The 18,928-nt window shown below is 43.1% G+C and overlaps 1 protein-coding gene across 1 annotated transcript in view; it reads left to right on the forward strand.

Moving 5' to 3' along the window:
- Window positions 1-18,839, forward strand: part of LOC306781316 (adenylate cyclase type 6-like) — a 31,173-nt gene extending 12,334 nt beyond the window's left edge. The window contains exons 4-24 of the mRNA XM_079274116.1: window positions 5,296-5,445; window positions 5,873-5,994; window positions 8,111-8,222; window positions 8,518-8,645; window positions 8,839-8,997; window positions 9,106-9,247; window positions 9,415-9,543; window positions 10,954-10,982; window positions 11,226-11,373; window positions 11,501-11,598; window positions 11,733-11,820; window positions 11,962-12,078; window positions 13,237-13,386; window positions 13,524-13,693; window positions 13,905-13,937; window positions 14,023-14,052; window positions 14,164-14,296; window positions 14,678-14,941; window positions 15,108-15,312; window positions 15,505-15,629; window positions 16,947-18,839. Of these exons, the coding sequence (XP_079130242.1) occupies window positions 5,296-5,445; window positions 5,873-5,994; window positions 8,111-8,222; window positions 8,518-8,645; window positions 8,839-8,997; window positions 9,106-9,247; window positions 9,415-9,543; window positions 10,954-10,982; window positions 11,226-11,373; window positions 11,501-11,598; window positions 11,733-11,820; window positions 11,962-12,078; window positions 13,237-13,386; window positions 13,524-13,693; window positions 13,905-13,937; window positions 14,023-14,052; window positions 14,164-14,296; window positions 14,678-14,941; window positions 15,108-15,312; window positions 15,505-15,629; window positions 16,947-17,078 (2,664 nt within the window). The 3' untranslated portion in view covers window positions 17,079-18,839. The remainder of the gene's footprint in view (window positions 1-5,295; window positions 5,446-5,872; window positions 5,995-8,110; window positions 8,223-8,517; window positions 8,646-8,838; window positions 8,998-9,105; window positions 9,248-9,414; window positions 9,544-10,953; window positions 10,983-11,225; window positions 11,374-11,500; window positions 11,599-11,732; window positions 11,821-11,961; window positions 12,079-13,236; window positions 13,387-13,523; window positions 13,694-13,904; window positions 13,938-14,022; window positions 14,053-14,163; window positions 14,297-14,677; window positions 14,942-15,107; window positions 15,313-15,504; window positions 15,630-16,946) is intronic.
- The last annotated feature ends 89 nt before the right edge of the window (window positions 18,840-18,928 follow it).

The following is an 18,928-nucleotide window of genomic DNA, read 5'->3' on the forward strand; positions in this document are numbered from 1 at the left end:
AACTGACCCCGGACCACTGAGCAGCCAAGACCACTGACAAACAGACACGGGTGTATCTGTCTGTATCTGAAAACTCCCAAAAACAATCGTGTTCAATACTGATATGTGTTGATTATTACAGTTTACCCGTTGTATCATAATTCAAATGAGGAGACATGGACACAGTGGACACCTGTTGGTGCTGTTACTAATGCTCCTACTCATACTATTACTCCCACTACTTTGATAATTTACTGTAGTAGTACGATAACCTATACTGTTGCTATGTTAAAAACTATCTGTCTGTCTATCTATCAATTGAATTGACTGGTAATCAACCTCAAATTATTCTGATAATTGTGTAATTTTTAATTTCTCTGACGCCACCTGCTCAAAAGTGAGGATTTGCTGCTTTTCTACGTCTCACTGTATGACAGTGACAAATCTTGTTGATTGAACAAAAACAAGGTATTTTAAGACTTCTCCTGTGATTAACAGTTTCCACTCATTTATGCATTTTTCAAAACAAAACATTTAATTGATTCGTGAACATAACTTTTATTTGCAGCCCTAAAGTGAAAACTGAATGAACATTGGTTGAAGCTGCAGCAGTAGGACACGCAAAGCGAATACAAGCATTGAAAACTTTAGGTTGCACACGCATTTAATGTAAGATTATTCTGTGGCTGTCCCTCTAGTTCAGAGAGCAGAAATGTTGGAAAAAAACGGGAAGAGGGACAAATGATATTGTCCTCAGACCTAAACCCAGGGTAGTATAATTCAGCCAAGTGAAGTAAGCCACAAGAAAGCGTTAGGCAGCAACAATGTGAGCTCATATGACACTGCCGCTTTGTTTTAGGGAGCCGCCCTGTTCAAAGCTCTTCTATGACAGTGTAACTGCAACAACAAAGAACATGTTGTATCTGTGAACTGTTTTTCCTAAAAGTCGTTCCCTTCTTTTCGCTGTCATTCTTTTTCTCAGTACGTCCTCTGTACTGTCACATCTTTTTTTAATGGCTGTCTACAGGTTCAGATACAGTGTCAGAAGAAAAGTGGGAAAATCACGGCCAGACAGATGCATATTGTCCTCATTGGAACTGTTAGAAACAACTGTAACAAATAGATGGTCGGGATATTGAACTAGAAGGATAGATGAGCATTCTACTCTTTTGATTGAAGGAAAAATGTGTTGGTCAAATTAGAAAAGTGGAGTGGGTTTGAGCTGTTGCAGTTCAGTAATTCCAGGATTGCTGTGGGAGATATCTTTCCTCATGTTTGGACAACGTTTATGTGCAAGTATTAATTCGGGGATCTGTTTTTCTGACAAATGTGCGGCCTGGGTCCAGCTCTATTTAGCTTCGTGGAATATGCTTCAGCGTTTCCTCACTGGTCGCCTGAGACCAATTTTGGTTTGGCTCGAGCCATGACGAAAAACAAAGGTCCAGTCCCACGGTGGCAAAGACAAGCACCCCCCCCCCCCCTTCCTCTGCAACATTTATCTTTATAACAAATGGCTTCTTTCTTATGTCTGTAATTACATATTATAGTAACCCCTGATTCGATCCAGATGAGTGCAACAAAGTCTCATACTATTGTCTATTTTTAGCTCTCTGTAAGACATTTTAAAATCTCCAGATGCCTATCAAAGGCCATGTGCTGGAGAGTAGCCCCCATGTCAACAGCAGTCCAGGTCCCAAGAGCCAGAGTGTTGACTTATGGGATGTAGCACTCTGGCCTTTTAAAGGGTTGGAGGGATATCTGAACTTATTTTTCGTTGCAGGCTTTTTCAAATACGCCTGGATGAAGCCAAACATTGAATACTTGGACAAAGCTTTTTTTCAACAAGTGACAGTTTGTTGTATCTGAGGTTACGAGTTCAACCGTCGCTGAAGCTTCTTAAGAGTAAAAGAAACACTTGTACACTCGCCACAATGCCGCAGGCGGAAAAGTCGTGGAGACATCCCGAATTGATCAAGACAACACATCAGTTGTGGCATAGGTTTTGCCTCTGAATGAATGGACCCTGGTGTGAAAAGTTGATTTATGCACATGTACATTCCAGCATGCCTGTGCTTGAGGGAATTGTCCAGTGGGATATTATTAAAGACAGAACGGATTTTCTGTGTGTTTGCCAAGCCAAAATCTTTTCCATCCCGTCCCTTCAGTCGTTCTTCAACATGTTATCCATCTGCCTTACTTTAAAAAGCACCTTGCCCGTAGCCGCACCTTATAAGCCAATGTTTGGACTCCTTTTAACTTCACCGCCAAGAGGTTCCTGCTTAAGTAAATGTCGAGCGAGCCTCATCTTTGAGAGCCAAAAGTCTGGAGGAAGAACGGTCAGGAGACATCAGGGGAAGAAACTCTTCAGTCCAGCTTAGTGGTTATGAAGAGAGTAGCAGTGTGCTAATGAAGGGAAGCTTCTACTTCTCTCTTTACACCACATTACTGTTTGGAGAGGGACGTGTCAGCGCTGCCGTGGGTCTGTGTCGGATTTGCAGGCCTGGGTGATATAAGTGTGGCAACAGACACACCACGCTTCAGGATCTGCCAGTCCAAAAGGACCCCCCACACACACACACACACACACACACACACACGCACACACACACGCAATGTAGTCAGTCAATTGTTGTTCAGCTCTAATAATGCTCACCCTGAACGCACCACACCTGCTGATATTTTGAGGCTCTTGTGAGGTATCAATAGACGCTGCTCATGCATTGGCATCACGTTTCTAAGTAAATGGGTGTTCATGCTATCACTGCCCTCCTGTGTGTTGTTCTGTTCAACAAAAACACACAACATCCTGAATGTGGGACCCCCAACGCTGCATTCAAGCACACGGAATGTTTTTTGCCAAGCTATCAAAATCAACTTGACAGGAATGTCTTTACTTGGATTGAAATGTGAGCGCGCTCACATGGGAAGCTGAATTGGCTGGATGTAAATTGAGTGCATTGCTAAGAAGTGTGGCCCTGGGAACTGCAGGTGGCCCCGTATCTCAGACGGGCCACTTAACGAAGTTATCTGGCTCACTCTGTTCAGAGCCATCTGTTTGGGATTAATACGATCAGGTTATATATCAGGGCCCTTCAAGACTGGAGTGTCAGGTCGCCATTGGTGGTCTGTAACATTACGATGCAGGGCTTATCAGGAAGCTCTGGCCTGTCAATGATTAATGAACACAACAGTGTAATCGCTGGTTGAGTGACGGTGCGGCACAAATTCAATGTTGCACTTGAAGAACAATTGCTCCGCCGGTCATGTAGAGATCAGGAGTCTGGTGTTCTCTGTAGGGCCTCACACCTGATCTTCAACGGCCTGATGAGGTGTCTCACACCTCTCGACAGCTTTGATCTGACTCTTTGAAAGTTGACTGACAGTTGGCATCAACCATTCTCTGTCATCCTGTATCAAGGAGATCAAAAAAAAAAAGTGCTTCTTGGTCTTTCCTAAAAACCTGTTTGAAGGAACCGGGTGCATCTATATCCCTCAGCAATGAAAAGTGAGGGCACATTTTGGATGCTCCATTGTTCGTTCTTGAAAAATGTTGTTGCTCTTTGCCTGCATCAGCTACATCAGGGATTGGTGTTTATGCAATACATCAAGAGCATGTTTGCTTTTGCACCTGCAAACCCTCAGTGTGTTTGTTTTTGCTTACCGCTGCGCTTCTGATCTAGTTCGACCATTTGTTTTCAGATGGAATAGGAAGCTACCGACGACTCTCTCTTCGAATAAACAGCGGAATTTGCCTGCCGCTGTCCTGTGGAAACGGTGTTGTGTTTCAAGAGCAGGCTGTTAGATTGTCTCCGTCTTGTTGTGACAACAAAGGGAGAGTTCTCGTGTGTACAGTGTAAACCTCATCTCAGGACCACAGCGCGAAGCCTGCCGTCACTCGACAAGTTTGTTTTCGTCTGTCTCCGTTTAAGTCAGTGTATAGATGCTGAGTTAGTCGTTTCATACTCCTCTTTTTGAAAAGGCCAAAGACACGTTCATGAAAATATGCAGTGTATGTACGCTGATAGTCATCATGATATCTGCAGTTCTCCATCTCTCCCCCGCCGTCTTTGTCATAGATGCAACTTAGAAACACGCACACAAACACACTCTGGTTTGGCAACATACCAGCCGTGGCTCAGAAGTGCTGGTACTGGTGATGACATTTTTCATGTCATCCAGTCCAACATGATGTTGTTATTAAGACTGATTACAATTCCGCCTTTATGTGTGTGCTTTGCCTGCATGTCTTTTTCTCATTATTGATGATATCATCTTCAGAGGAAGCACTCTGTGCTCTGGTCATGGGTCAAGTGACTTTCCCAGGCTGGAGTGTGTTTCTGAACATGGAGAGGACGTGTGTGTGTGTGTGTGTGTGTGTGTGTGTGTGTGTGTGTGTGTGTGTGTGTGTGTGTGTGTGTGTGTGTGTGTGTGTGTGTGTGTGTGTGTGTGTGTGTGTGTGTGTGTGTGTGCGTGTATTTCTGAGCGGAGGGGAAGTCCTGATGTCTTGGCTGTGGACTAGTGAGAAGACAAATCATTAACAGACAACCAGAGACACACAGAAAGCCGCTGCAACAGCTCAGAGGAACGTTTTTAAGGTTGATGACCCCACAAAGTTGACTTTTATATGATATCTAAACTTCATTTACTTAAGCCACAGACTGTTTTACAGTTTGACCTCCTGCATTCTTTGACCCTCATTGTTCAACAAACCTCGCTGCACACACACACAAGAAAGTTACATTATTGGCTGATTCTGTTTCTCACTATTATCTTTTCTAAAGTTGTCTGAAGTACATTCAAATATGAAAATGTCTCTCCCACACAGCTTTACGTCACTTTAGATTGCTACATTTTTACATGTTTATGCCTCTCAAAAAAGTCATATTTTCACATGCGGAAAAAGTCAGCCGGTGTCTTCCCTTTGATTGATTTGAATTGATTACATGTACGCAACATGAAATCAACTTTCTGCTCAAGTAGAACAAAAACTGGAGTGACGCATGTCACGTGTCCCTATAGGCATGCATCACATCGAACCCTCTGGGCTTCCTATCTGCCGTTCAGAGCTCGACGTGAGCAGAATGTCCTCTTGCAGAGAAACTGTGACGCCACCCACATGATAACTAACCAGATCACATCTTAATGGCCCCTCAGACGTTTGAGGAATTCTTCTCCTTGCAATAAATCCTATGACACGGAGTGCTGTCAATTTCGTTTATTGACCTCACCCAGGTCAGGCAAAGTTCACTGTATTCCTGTGACGTCACGTGTGCATGCATGTTCACGCTCTCTGTCATGTTTTGTGTGTGTTAACAGATCAGTGCCAATGTGCTGATCTTCCTGTGCACTAACATGATCGGGATCTGTACCCACTACCCTGCTGAGGTCTCTCAGAGACAAGCCTTCCAGGAGACGAGAGGATATATCCAGGCCAGACTGCACCTGCAGAGGGAAAACCAGCAGCAGGTACACTTATGTACACACACACACACACACACCCACAGATGCATGTCCAAGCAAATAAGTGAGGGAGGCAGTCTTACCCATGTCCTGCAGGAAAACTAAACGCATGCACGAATGAAAAAGAGCAACAAAAGGGTGTCTCCATTTTCCAGTCAAATTTTTTTTTGTCTCCATTTTTGAGGTCAACAATATGCTGAAAAGTATAACACGTATCCACACTCCTCGCTGTTTAACTAACACGTTCCCACGCAGATGCCAACGAGGCAGGGTGACTCATTGAGCATTCTTAACAGTAGAAACTGATGAAAATGAATGGGCTCTCTCTGTCATTCTTTCTTTAATTTCTCTCTCGTCTATTCTCTCTCTCTCGCTCTCTCTCTCTCCGTCTGCTCTCTCGCTCTCTCTCTCTCTCTCTCTCTTTCTCTCTCAGGAGCGCCTACTGCTGTCAGTGCTGCCAAGGCACGTTGCCATGGAGATGAAGGCTGATATCAATGCCAAGAAGGAAGATATGATGTTCCACAAGATCTACATCCAGAAGCACGACAATGTTAGGTAAAGACGGATGCATACGCATACATGCTTTCCACACAAGTGCGCTAACACACACACTCGGGAAGATGTCGGAGAGCTTGTCTGCGCTGCCGTCACTGCTAGCACCAGTGGCTTTGACCTCACTCCGCTGACGGATGTGTCAGTTACAGAGTCACTCCAACAGCTATTTCCCTGACAGCATGTATTATGCATGTTGTTGTTTATCGACACTGACAGCACCGGCTGCAGTACCGACATTGACTTAGGCACACTGCTGTGCTTTCTGTAGCAAACGATAGGAGGCAGACCTCAAGTTTGCTGGCCCCCTGTCTCAGCCCTCGCCACTGGATTTCCCCTCCCGAGTGGGAATGACTCAGTACTAAACAGGTGATTGAAACTCTCCATCTATTAGCCCAGCGTTGATCCCAGCTGCTGCTGTTGATGTTGTGGCGGGGGATGGTGGTAGGGGACAAGGGAAGGAGGTTGCAGCAGCCGTCTCCTGTTAGAGGTTATACCAATGGGTGCAGGTGATGCACTTCGTGGAATAATCTGTTGCAACGTCGCTGCTTTACTACGGTGTAAATTTACGGGAGCAATCCATTATCCAAGTTTAAAACCTGCTGTCTTTGTACCAAAATAATGCAAAGGTCATTTTGTAAGAGCTTCAACACCAGACAACAACATTAACGTTTTCCGATCCTGTTCTTTACATCACTAATGCTTTCCTATGATTGGTATATACTACGGTCGGTCCATATACCCTCCTATTAGGGGTGTAACGGTTCACAAAATTCACGGTTCAGTTCGGTACGATACAGTGGAGCCACGGTTCGGTACGTTTCGGTACAGTAGAAAACTATAAATGCCAGAGAAATGTACTTGATTTTAAAATATATTTATTCATTACAACTAACATCATAAAGTTATTCTTTGACTTTGAACAATGATGGAACTATACCTGAGTGAGCCATCTTCTGGGGTGTCTTCTTAGCAACACATAAGCATAAAAAACAAAACCTGCTCCTTAATGTTATGTAGTATTGTTACTTACATCTTGCAAAAGAGATTTTTAATCTCAATGGGACTACCTGGTTAAATAAAGTTTTTTTGGTTTTTTTTCAAACGTATTCGGTTCGTCATGCGTACCGAACCGTGAGCCTCGTACCGAACGGTTCGCTACGAATACGCGTAGCGTTACACCCCTACCTCCTATGTATTATCTACAAGTTAAACAGGTTTATTTAGGGTGTGACTTTACCTGTAATTTTTTATCTTTAACCCAAACTACAGAAAAAAGATCTTTACTCCTCGTAGTATCTGACCATTCAGAAGGTTTTGGGTTGTATTTGCCCGGTACAATGGTGGTGAATCCACTACTTGTTGATGGTGCTCACATAATTAAAAAATCACAATATCGGTAATAAAATGCAACGTCTTTCTCCAGAAACAATTCACTGTGTAAAATCCACCGATCACGCAGTCAGTTTTCTTTGGGACTATTTTTTTACAGTGGAAAGTAGTTCAAGTGGAGACTGTTTTGATATCTCAAAACTTGATAAATGAATGAATAAATCAAAGAACAGCATGCCAGTAACAACATCCACTGCATGGCTAGATAACACTAGGAGTAAGGGAGAAAATATGTTTCTGTGTTGTGTAAATTGTGTGAACCGACCTTTTAATGATCTTTTGTGGCTCACAGTCTTGGTCAGGGTGGGAGATCCAGGTATAGGCTCAAGACTGCTGTAATTAAGGGCCAGTTCTCCCTGAGTGGATGACCGCACAGGACCAACAGCGCCAACTGTTGCCTTCAACTGGAACTCAGAATGTCCGTGGTGTTGTTTATCCTCGCTTTTTATTACTGTCAAAAGTTAGCAATGCAAGGCATGCAGACAGGGGGATGAGGGGTGGTGTTCTCAGAGGGACCGGCTGGAGGAGGTGACCTACAATGTCTGCCTCTCTCCCTCCCCTGCTCACATGGCAGCTGGACAGTGAGGAGGGAGGGAGGCGCTTGACCACGCTAACTAACTCTATACTTTATTGATTGATCCCCTCTGTCTCCTTTGTCTTTCTTTTCCTCACTGTGCGTTTTGGTGACTCTCTCTCTCGTTACCTACCTCCATCACCTCTCTTGCAGCATACTGTTTGCAGACATCGAGGGCTTCACTAGCCTGGCATCTCAGTGCACGGCCCAGGAGCTGGTCATGACGCTGAACGAGCTGTTCGCCCGCTTTGACAAACTGGCCTCGGTGAGCGCTGACAACCTGCCGCCGCCATTTTCGCAGCAGAACTTTGAGCCACAGTTGCTTATGTAACCGTACAGTCTGTTCCATTCGCTGTTAGAATGACAAAGCCAACATGATGTACTGGGGGGGGGGGGGGGGGGGGGGGTTACTTAAGCATTGTGTAAGACATCAATAAGAGAACACTTGACTGATGAGTCATCTAAATTATGTATAAAATTCTTTATATTTGGCATGAACATGCTGTATATTAGCTGTAATTGAAGGCCTAATACTTTATGGGTGTGTCTTTGCTGCACAGGAGAACCACTGTCTGCGTATTAAAATCCTCGGGGACTGTTACTACTGTGTGTCAGGGCTGCCTGAGCCCCGGGCTGACCATGCCCACTGCTGTGTGGAGATGGGAGTAGACATGATTGAAGCCATTTCGTGAGTCAAACACACACACACCCGTACAGTCATGTAGTAATACTCCAGTGAAGGTTAAGTTGCGATATCTTGCTTTGTTTATGTTACATGGGAGAACAGAAGAGATGCTGTGAACCCCGAAGGTGACACTATTTTATTTATTTTTTTACAATAGTGTGCATGTGGTTTTGTGTGTGTGTGTGCGTCTCTGCAGGCTGGTGAGAGAGGTGACGGGTGTTAATGTGAACATGCGGGTGGGCATCCACAGCGGGCGCGTTCACTGTGGGGTGCTGGGCCTACGCAAGTGGCAGTTTGACGTCTGGTCCAACGATGTGACGCTTGCCAACCAAATGGAGGCCGGTGGGAAGGCAGGGTCAGTCCCTCCTACTCCACCTGCTACTGCACTGACTTATTCTCCCATAGCATGTTTTATTTCTTACACTGTGTGTGTGTGTGTGTGTGTGTGTGTGTGTGTGTGTAGGCGGATCCACATCACAAAAGCCACACTACAGTATCTGAACGGGGACTACGAGGTGGAGGAGGGATTTGGAGGAGAGAGGAATGCTTACGTGAAGGAGAACAACATTGAAACCTTCTTGGTGCTGGGCTGCAGCGAGAAGAGGGTTAGCACACACACGCACGCACACACACGTCCGTGATTACCTGCTTGACTTCCTCAGAACTTCACACTAGTGCCATATTTCACACAAACAATATAATGGCTTGTCACCTGGCATAGAAGTCCTTGTTTGTCAAAGCCTTTACTCTGGTGGGGTTTCTTCACTTTCAGAAAGAGGAGAAAGCCTTGATGGCCAAGATGCAGCGGGCACGTGCAAATTCTGTCGAGGGTTTGATGCCACGCTGGGTGCCTGACAGATCCTTCTCCAGAACCAAGGAGTCCAAGGTCTTCAGGCAGATGGTGAGATACACTCAGGGATCACTTAGCTGAGCACATGGCACATGTTCTTCTTGTCTATATCTGATTTCCTGTCATTCTTTCCACTATTTGAAGTCAAACCATAAATATCCTTTCTAATTATGTCGTCATTATGTTAATATTAGATTATTTTCTTACACGGCCCTTTAATGATCACAGGCCTGTTGTTAGGGCAAAAGCCTTTCCAACTTTTTCATCAATATACTTCATACAAACACTTTTTTCTCATAGAATCTCTGAAAACAACAAGAAAATGTTGAACATGTTGTTATGCGTGGCTCTAAGGATGGCAGAGTCTGAAATTTGGTGCAGACATTCATGTCCCCCACATGATGAACCGTAATAACTTGTGATCCTGTAGGGTTTCCTCTAGCACCATCATCTGGTCAAAACTTTAGCCTGTCTAATACTTTTGATTTACAACCAAATACTTACAAAACTAATAACATTCTCATCAGCCTCAGCTGCACTTCGTGTCTGCTGCCAATGTAACACCAAACTATTTATTACTTACAGATAATAATAATGTTCCAGAGCTCTTCTGTTAGATGCCTGTAAAGAATACCACGGGAGTCGAAGATAACCTTTTATGAAACTTTATGCAGCGTTCAACAACAACTCTTCTGTTCTTTGTAACCACAAATAATAATTCTTGGAGCCACAATATTATTTCTCATTTACTTGCATACAAATGAGCAAATGTTAGCATGCTAACGCACTAAACTAAGATGGTGTACATGCTTAACAATACACCTGTTTAGCATCAGCATGTTAGCATTATCGTTCGTAACTGATCCTAAATGTAAGGCAAGGCAGGGCAACTTTATCTTTAGAACACATTTCATCACAGAAAAACTCAATGTGCTTTACATATCCTCACAATGCTGACAACATGGCTGCAGAGTCTAATAACTCATATGAATTTGAGTGCCTGAATGTTTACTGAACTGTATTAATGGTGAAGCCTAAAGGAGACAATAGGATTGTGTGAAGAAGTATTGATCTGGTCCCGTCAAACAAACTCAGTGCATGATATACTACTGAATCTGATGAGGCCGCAGCTGCAGATGTTTCTCTTTCTCACTCTCTTTCACATCCTCCCTCTCGTAACGCTAAAAGTCTAATTTCCTTGTCTTTCTTACTTTTTCCCCCTCTCCTCCTTTTGTCCTCTCCATCTCAGAGATTTTGAGCCCTAGGGGCAAAAAGGGTGTCATTTGAAGCCTCCGAGCATTAATTAAAACATCAGTCTGTCTCTCAGGGATTATCTGTGCAGATGTCTGAGTCTCTCTGTCTGTTTTTCACTTGTACTGTGGCTACACGATAATCTCTCTCTTTCCTGCACTTTCTCTGCTCTTAAGTCACATTTTCACTCGGTGTTTTTGTGTTTCTCAGGGCATTGATGAAGCATCCAGCAAAGACAAGTGAGTGTTTTGGCTCCAGTTTTTGTTATTAGGGGGGCTTTCGTTATTGACGGTCGACTGGCAGACTGTCACTGTAGCGGTCTAACTTTAGAGCCCACTGTTGGTTTTATACAGTCAGATCCAACCCAGCACTAATACAATATTAGCTCTGAGTCATCCTGCCTGTCACAGCATAGGCCAACTCATACACACGGACACAAACACACACACACACAGTGACCTATTGTTCCATCTACCTCATAGCCGCTGCGCTCAGGAGACCCTGAACCCTGAGGATGAGGTGGATGAGTTTCTTGGTCGGGCCATCGACGCGCGCAGCATCGACCAGCTGAGGAAGGATCATGTCAAGAAGTTCCTCCTCACCTTTCAGACCGCTGAACTCGAGAAAAAGGTTGCTATTTGATCAGAGTTGGTTCAAAATCCACACAAATTCCATTTCTAATGACCTCAATTGATGAATTTCTCTGTAATATTTGAGCTAGAAGGAAACTTATATGTCATTGGTTTTCTATTTTCAGTACTCTAAAAAGGTTGATGATCGTTTTGGGGGCTATGTGGCCTGCACACTCCTTGTTTTCTGCTGCATTTGTTTCATTCAGATTATCATTTTCCCAAAGTAAGTAGCTCTTTCTGGTATGTTGCCTTTCTCAGTTATACTGCATTGTGGGCAGGAAATGTGCTCTTGATTAGTTTATGAGGAGTTAATGAGAGTTTTACATCCTAACGAGCCTGTTTTCTTCTCTTCCGCAGAACAACACTTATGCTCGGTCTTTACATCAGCATCTTCATCATCCTCATCAGCATCCTCTTCATCTGTGCCATCTACTCCTGCATCAAAGTGAGAAACAAAGGCCATCTCCTCTATATGATTTCTCAAGCAGATGTCTTCAGATAAGTTATTATCATGCATCTTCAGCCAGCATCACCAATGGTATTAACTCTCTCTTGTCTGATCTTCTCCTTGCTGTCTGTATTCAAGCACTTCCCAGCTGCCTTGCAGACTATAACCAAGAAAATAGTCCAGTCTCGTGCAAACAGCACACTGGTGGGCGTCTTCACCATCCTCCTCCTCTTCATTTCCTCCTTTGCTAACATGGTAGGGACTACAGCTCTTCCTATTGAAATTGTTGTTTCATGTAACAGTTGTGACTTGTCGTTGCAAGTTGTCCCCCACAATGACATCAGGGAAGGGGCTACGAATCTGCCTCACTTCCATTTGTCTGTCCTTCCACTAATCACTTCATCTCAGATTTTCTAAAGGTCTCTGAGATTCTGCACCATGCTGGCATTTTTAAAATTAGACCAGTTTGCCTAAAGGGGGGGAGCTATAATTAGAGACTGTGGCAGATGGGGTTGTAGAAATAAGTCTATTCTTAACCATCCGCTTTTTTTAATGTTTACCAATATTATGTAGATCTATTTAGCTTTGTGTATGCGTAGATTCAAATCAGTTTAATGCTAACACAACTGTATATGACAATACAAATGTCATGACCAAGAAAAGTCATGAAGATTATGAATTATTAATTCTGAAACCTTACCCATCATCACCATCAAATTTACTTTTTTAACAATGGTACATGCGAAACTGTCACCCACAGAAACTATGCTGTGACTACGGTTTAGAAAAGATGGTGTACTGTATGGAATGTGACCGTTATCTTATATTCTATAAATACCTACCGTATGAGTCAGAAATTATTTTCAAGCTAAATTGAAGGCATTTGATATTCTTTGTCAAAACATTTAAAAATGACCAGAAATTACAAATATTTCTAGGATGAACACTGTCTGATTACAGTGTTTACTGACGAATGATAGTCTTGGGCTGTTAATTGGCATCGCCATTATAATTGGAAGATTTAAGATAATTTTTTTTTTTAATTATTATTATTTACGTACTAGTTTGTTCACCAGAGTCCACAGATAACCTTTTTTGTCAAATGTAAAAATGTCCGAAATGTAATCTAAATTCTAACCAACGACATAGTGATTTCTATCACAAATGTCGATGTTATGTGCAAATAAATGATTCGATTTTCTTTACACTCCTAAGCGTTGATGTTGCCATCGCCCTTATAAACTCGGTACCAGTTGGGCTCTACTTTCATTCAATTGGGACAAAATAAAATATTGAAACCTTTTATAATTGTGGCTTTCTGTTGTCATCATTACGTGTGTATGTGTCTCTCTTGCTGTTTCACTTTTACTGGCTGACAGTTAAATGACAGACTTTGTTGTCCTTTCCTGCCAGTTTACCTGCAGCAGAGAGCATCTGAAGGAATGTGTGGCCAACGAGCTGAACACATCGGTAAATCTCTGCCTGCTGCACAACCTCACCAAGACAGCAGAGGACGGTTTGACTCTGTGTTCGAGCCAGGTCATGCCCTGCCATTTCCCCGAGGTCAGTCCCATAACATTTTAGCGTGTGTGTGTGTTCAGACAAATGCCGATGTGCATTTTTCTGCGTGCATGAAAAGTACGTTTGAATATTCACCCAAATCTTCCTCCTCTTCCCTGGCGGTCTCCTCTCTGCTGCAGTATTTCAGCTACTGTGTACTGCTGACCCTGCTGGCCTGCTCCGTGTTCCTCCATATCAGCAGCATAGGGAAGCTGGCTCTGATGCTGCTCATCCAATTCACTTTCCTCCTGCTGGTGGAGTGGCCTCAGGTGGTCTTGTTTGACAACGCAGACCTGCTGGTCAATGCCCTGTGAGTCCTCTGCTAGGAACACACACACACATATGCAATCACATACGGCACACTCACTCTTTTCCAACTGAATAGTTCAGCTCATGTGGCATAACACTGTGGTTTCGTTTGGACATGGCCTACTTTGATACGATAAGGTTTAGATTGTAAAAGACCTACTTTCTCATGTACCACTTGGGCTCTATTCCTATTTTTGAATTTTTTTCCTCAGGCAATTACCACCTGTTAATGATTCCCTACAACAGTAAGTTATCTCCTTCTTATTTTGTACTCCCTTATTTCAACGACTAATATGCTTTGTAGACATGACTTTCTCTTCTCTTTTCTAGGCATGGTTTCAATGAAACTGCAGAACAGTGGTGAGTAGCTTTCATTCGACGAATGTTTTAGTGTGTGTCAGCTTTCATACATTTTACTCCAATGCGAGACACTCGGTCATGTCTCTTGTCAAACCCTCTTTTTCTCCTCAGCCTGGAGGGCGTGACCACGGTATACTTAAAGGTCATGACCCCTGTTATCCTGACGGTGTTTGTTCTGGCTCTCTACTTGCACGGCCAGCAGGTGGAGTCCACCGCACGCCTTGACTTCCTCTGGAAGCTGCAGGTAAATTAAACTTCAACTGAAGCTACTTTTATTGAAACTCACCAAAAGGCCTTTTTCACCAAAAGGACGTTTTCACTGGTCGTAGCAGGAAAAGCACCGGGTTGGTAATAACATGAACAGTGGCTCCGTTCTATTCAAGTGCCCCAGTAAGTCAGGACAGTGAGACACTGAGCCAGCACGCACATACCAGGACCCTGAAACGGAAGCACTTAAATGGAATCCAGTCGTCCTTCATTTTCTGTTTTACACTTGTGCTTTTCCTACTGTGACATGCCAAACTATCTTGCACGAGAAAGACATATAGCAGCACATGACTACTTCAGGAATCCAGTTGTATGACAATGAGACTAAGCAACCACATCTCTCCCCGTCCGTCCTCAGGCCACAGAAGAGAAGGAGGAGATGGAGGAGCTGCAGGCGTACAACCGGCGCCTGCTCCACAACATCCTGCCCAAGGACGTAGCCGCCCACTTTCTTGCACGGGAGCGTCGAAATGACGAGCTGTACTACCAGTCATGTGAGTGCGTCGCTGTCATGTTCGCCTCCATCAGCAACTTTTCTGAGTTTTACGTGGAGCTGGAGGCGAACAACGAGGGAGTGGAGTGTCTCAGGCTGCTCAATGAGATCATCGCCGATTTTGACGAGGTGAGAAGAGACGAAAGTGTGAGAGATAAAAAGATGAATGCAAAATGAATTTGTGTCGAAAACATTTACTGAATATGTTCAGTTGTTTTATGCTGCTTTTATCTGCCTATTCCTGGTTGCCTGTGTTGCTCTGCCACTACAACACGTTTGTGTGCCCTGTCTCTAGATCATCAGTGAAGATAAGTTTCGTCAACTTGAGAAAATCAAGACCATCGGTTCCACCTACATGGCAGCCTCTGGCCTCAATGATTCCACCTACGACAAAAAGGGCCGTTCACACATCCTGGCTCTGGCCGACTACGCCATGAGGCTTAGGGAGCAGATGAAATACATCAACGAGCACTCGTTCAACAACTTCCAGATGAAGATAGGTAAGTCTGGAAAGAAGCAGAGATTGGGCTTGAAGCGTTATCTGATAAATCTCCTTTGGCAATTGTTTAAAAAAAATCCCTTTCTTGGGTAAAGGAGAAACACAGTTATCTATGTCCTTAGAAAAAGCATTATAATTGAGTTAATATGGTGTAAGTAGCATGATGTAACATGGCCAGGTGATTTGTTCTCAGGATTGAACATGGGGCCGGTGGTAGCAGGGGTGATTGGAGCCAAGAAACCCCAGTATGATATCTGGGGGAACACAGTCAACGTGGCCAGCCGGATGGACAGCACAGGAGTACCAGACTGCATCCAGGTACGGCACCCAAACTCCTCTCAGCACGACCTGGGCAGTTTGTAACTTCATGTTCTCAAGAAGCATTTCACAGTTTGTTTTTCAGTGAATCAGCCAATGCAGAATACCAATCCAGTTACTAATAAAATGATGCTGTTGTCATTAGTCATTCAGCATGAAAGTGTGTGTCAGTTATGTTTACTCATACCCTGTTAAAAAAAAAAAAAGTCCAATCTGCAGACATCTTTCCTCTAACCGAGAGATGTTTGTCACTCTTAGGCATGTACTTTTGAAAGCATTGTTTGTGGTATCTGTAAGGGACCAAGTCATTTGATTGTATTGTATTCTGTGTAAAGGTTTCATAGAAGATACCAGTTCTACAGATATAATCAGTTTACAGTCCTTCAGTTTAAGGAATTAAGTTCAGACATCTGCTCTGCAGAAGTGCCCTTGAGCAACAATCCCTGTCAGTACATGCTGTTCTCGAGCAGAGATAGTGCTCTGAAGTCCTTCTGGAGGGGAGCATTATTCTATTCTTAAAGTCTTAAAGACAGATGAGCACTGTCAGTCAGGTTAGGCAAGTTATTTATATCTCTTATTCACGGTTATATAGTTGCTGTTTACACTCGTTTTGAAATGTGGGAAGAACACCAGCTTAGCTAAGAGCTGTAGTGAGTTGTTTTTTGCCCCAAATCAAATCCATAATTTGGCTGCTACAAAGATTACACTCAGAACAATGCTGCCATCTGTTGAACAGTATTAGCTACTGCAAATTAATATGCCTTTTATAATACACACTACATAAATAAAAGGCAACTAATGGATATTTTGGCTGTCAATAATTCTGTTGATTGTTCTTTATTAGAATTGATTCATCGTTTTAGACCATAAAATATTAGAAAAATAAGGAAATACCCATATTGTTCGTTTCAACCAGCAGTCCAAACCCCAAATATGTTATTAACACAGATGAGCAGCAAATCTTCACATCTGAGATGAGTCCAAAGATATTCAGTTTACATTTAAAATAGAGAAACGCTCCCACCAAGCTTGAACGAGTGAATATTCTTATTTGCTTGATAAATAAGTCAAATGATTGTCGAAGGTGTTGCTGATTAATTTCCTGTCGATTGACTATTTGTTTCATTCCTAATAGATAAGTAGATCTATTTTCCTCTACTGCTATACAAAATGTACTACATTTTAAACTTTTTATATCTGATCATCACAGTCACATGAGGCAGATTATTCAACGTGAAACTGGGACTGACGGTGTTTCTCTACGGACGGGTTTAGCGCCTCACATTCTGGGTGTCAAATGTCCGTGTCCTCTCTTAGGTGACCACAGACTTGTACCACGTGCTGGTCAGCAACGGATACCAGCTGGACTGTCGAGGTGTTGTCAAGGTGAAGGGGAAGGGGGAGATGACCACTTACTTCCTCACCAGCGGTCCTCCGACAGGCAGTTAACGACAGGCAGGCCGACCGCAGAGTGACTCCCACCGCACTGACGAGACAGAGACTGCAGAGAGACCGAGTGGTCAGCTCGGCGATGAGCACCGAAGCACGGTGCGAACACGCCGGGGGACAGAAGACGGCCGACGGAGACGAGCTCGGCCTGTCTGTATTTTGTCAAGCACTCAAGATGCACACATGTAGGACGTTGTTCATGTTCGGAGGCTTTTTCCCAAGCTGCTCGAGAGATCACAAAGCCTAGTTGCCTTAGGACGGAAGCGACTTTGCTTGTGTTGATGAGCAATAGTACGAGTATTTCATCTGGAGTCGTTATTTATTTTCGTGCGGATGGATTTTCGTGATGCCCTTGTAGAAAAAAGAATATATATATATATATATACAATATACAAAAAAAACTGTTCCTTAAAAGAAAATATGCAAGGACAACATCAAGGATGAAAATGACCAAAGAACAAATGTTTGATATGAAGTACACCCTAATGATTCTGTTCAAAAGTACAGTAAAGCGAAGTAATTTATTCATCTTTTGACAGCGAAGGCCACGGTAACGTCACTGTCGTTGTTAGGGACTAACACTTTCTTTTGTTGTTGTGAAGTTATTCATGAAGGAGAACACGCGCACACATGCGCAGATGGAACACACTCACAATAACCTTTGCTTGGACTTCTGTGTTTCTTATCGGACCCTCTTTGTTTCTTTTAGCCTGTGATTAGCCACAGTCTGGCCACAAGGCGGTTTGTGGTTCACTGGAATGTGCAATCGATTACTCGCTCCCTGCAATGTACTTTTGGGTTAAGCCAAAAACAAGAAGTGTGAAATGAAGGAAGAAAAGTTGCATTAGTATCCCGGTACTGAAGAGAGATTCTGAAACTGTTATGAAACGTTTTGTATAAGTGTGTGTGCGGACCGTGTGTATGGGTGTGTGTGTGTGTGTGTGTGTGAGCACACATAGCTAAATGCTGATCTTTATCTAGGGGCATACTGTAACTTTTCACTGTGAGGTTTTTATGATACTGTATGACAATGCTTTCTTGCCAAACTGGTTGCTGCAAGGCATGTTTTATATTATTCCTCAGAGTTGTGTGTCCATTTCTGATTCCTCGTGTCAAATCAATAATTCGAAGAGAATTGTGTCTGCTGCGCCTTTTACTGGTCTGTGACTGATTTCACTCCCACCTAAATAAGCAAAAGCCTATGAAACGTTTGTTTTGGATTGTGTTACAACGTGTGAACGTTAAGTGGTTTCCTGACGGCTTCAGGATGAACTGTATGCAGGAATTCTCTGTCTGCTCACAAGTATTGCCTTGAGATTATGCAGTTCCAAAATCTGCATACTTCATGGACCAATATTCACAACTTTACACAACAGTATTTGACCCCATCTGGTTATATTTCGCACATGGAGGCTTGTTAACCCCCTAAAATGTGTCTTTTGAAACAATAATCATATGAATGTATGTAATAATTTCTATCTTTGTCCACAATTAAACTACTTCTGAAGGAAAACACTATACATTGCCTTTACATTGTACGAGAGGCCAAATTGATTGGTCACCACGTTTGCTGAAAAGTGAAGCTGTATTTTACATTTTGACAAGCGTTACACCTGATGTTGCTTTCACTCACTTTTCTGTCTGAGCCAAAAAAAACGTTGCCTTAACAGGCTACAAAAAACGCCCTCGCTTTCTCTGTCCTTGTGAAAGGTCGACTAAACACTTGCATTGTCCTTTAAAAAGTGTCAGAGTTTAAGAAATAGTGCAATGATTGACTTGATTAATTTACCCTTGGACAATAAATTAATAAATTGCCGTTTTTTGCATTGTTTGTGTTTATTTGTTGTGTT

Source organism: Melanostigma gelatinosum (assembly GCF_949748355.1).
Source record: "Melanostigma gelatinosum genome assembly, chromosome: 8".
Taxonomy (NCBI): domain Eukaryota; kingdom Metazoa; phylum Chordata; class Actinopteri; order Perciformes; family Zoarcidae; genus Melanostigma; species Melanostigma gelatinosum.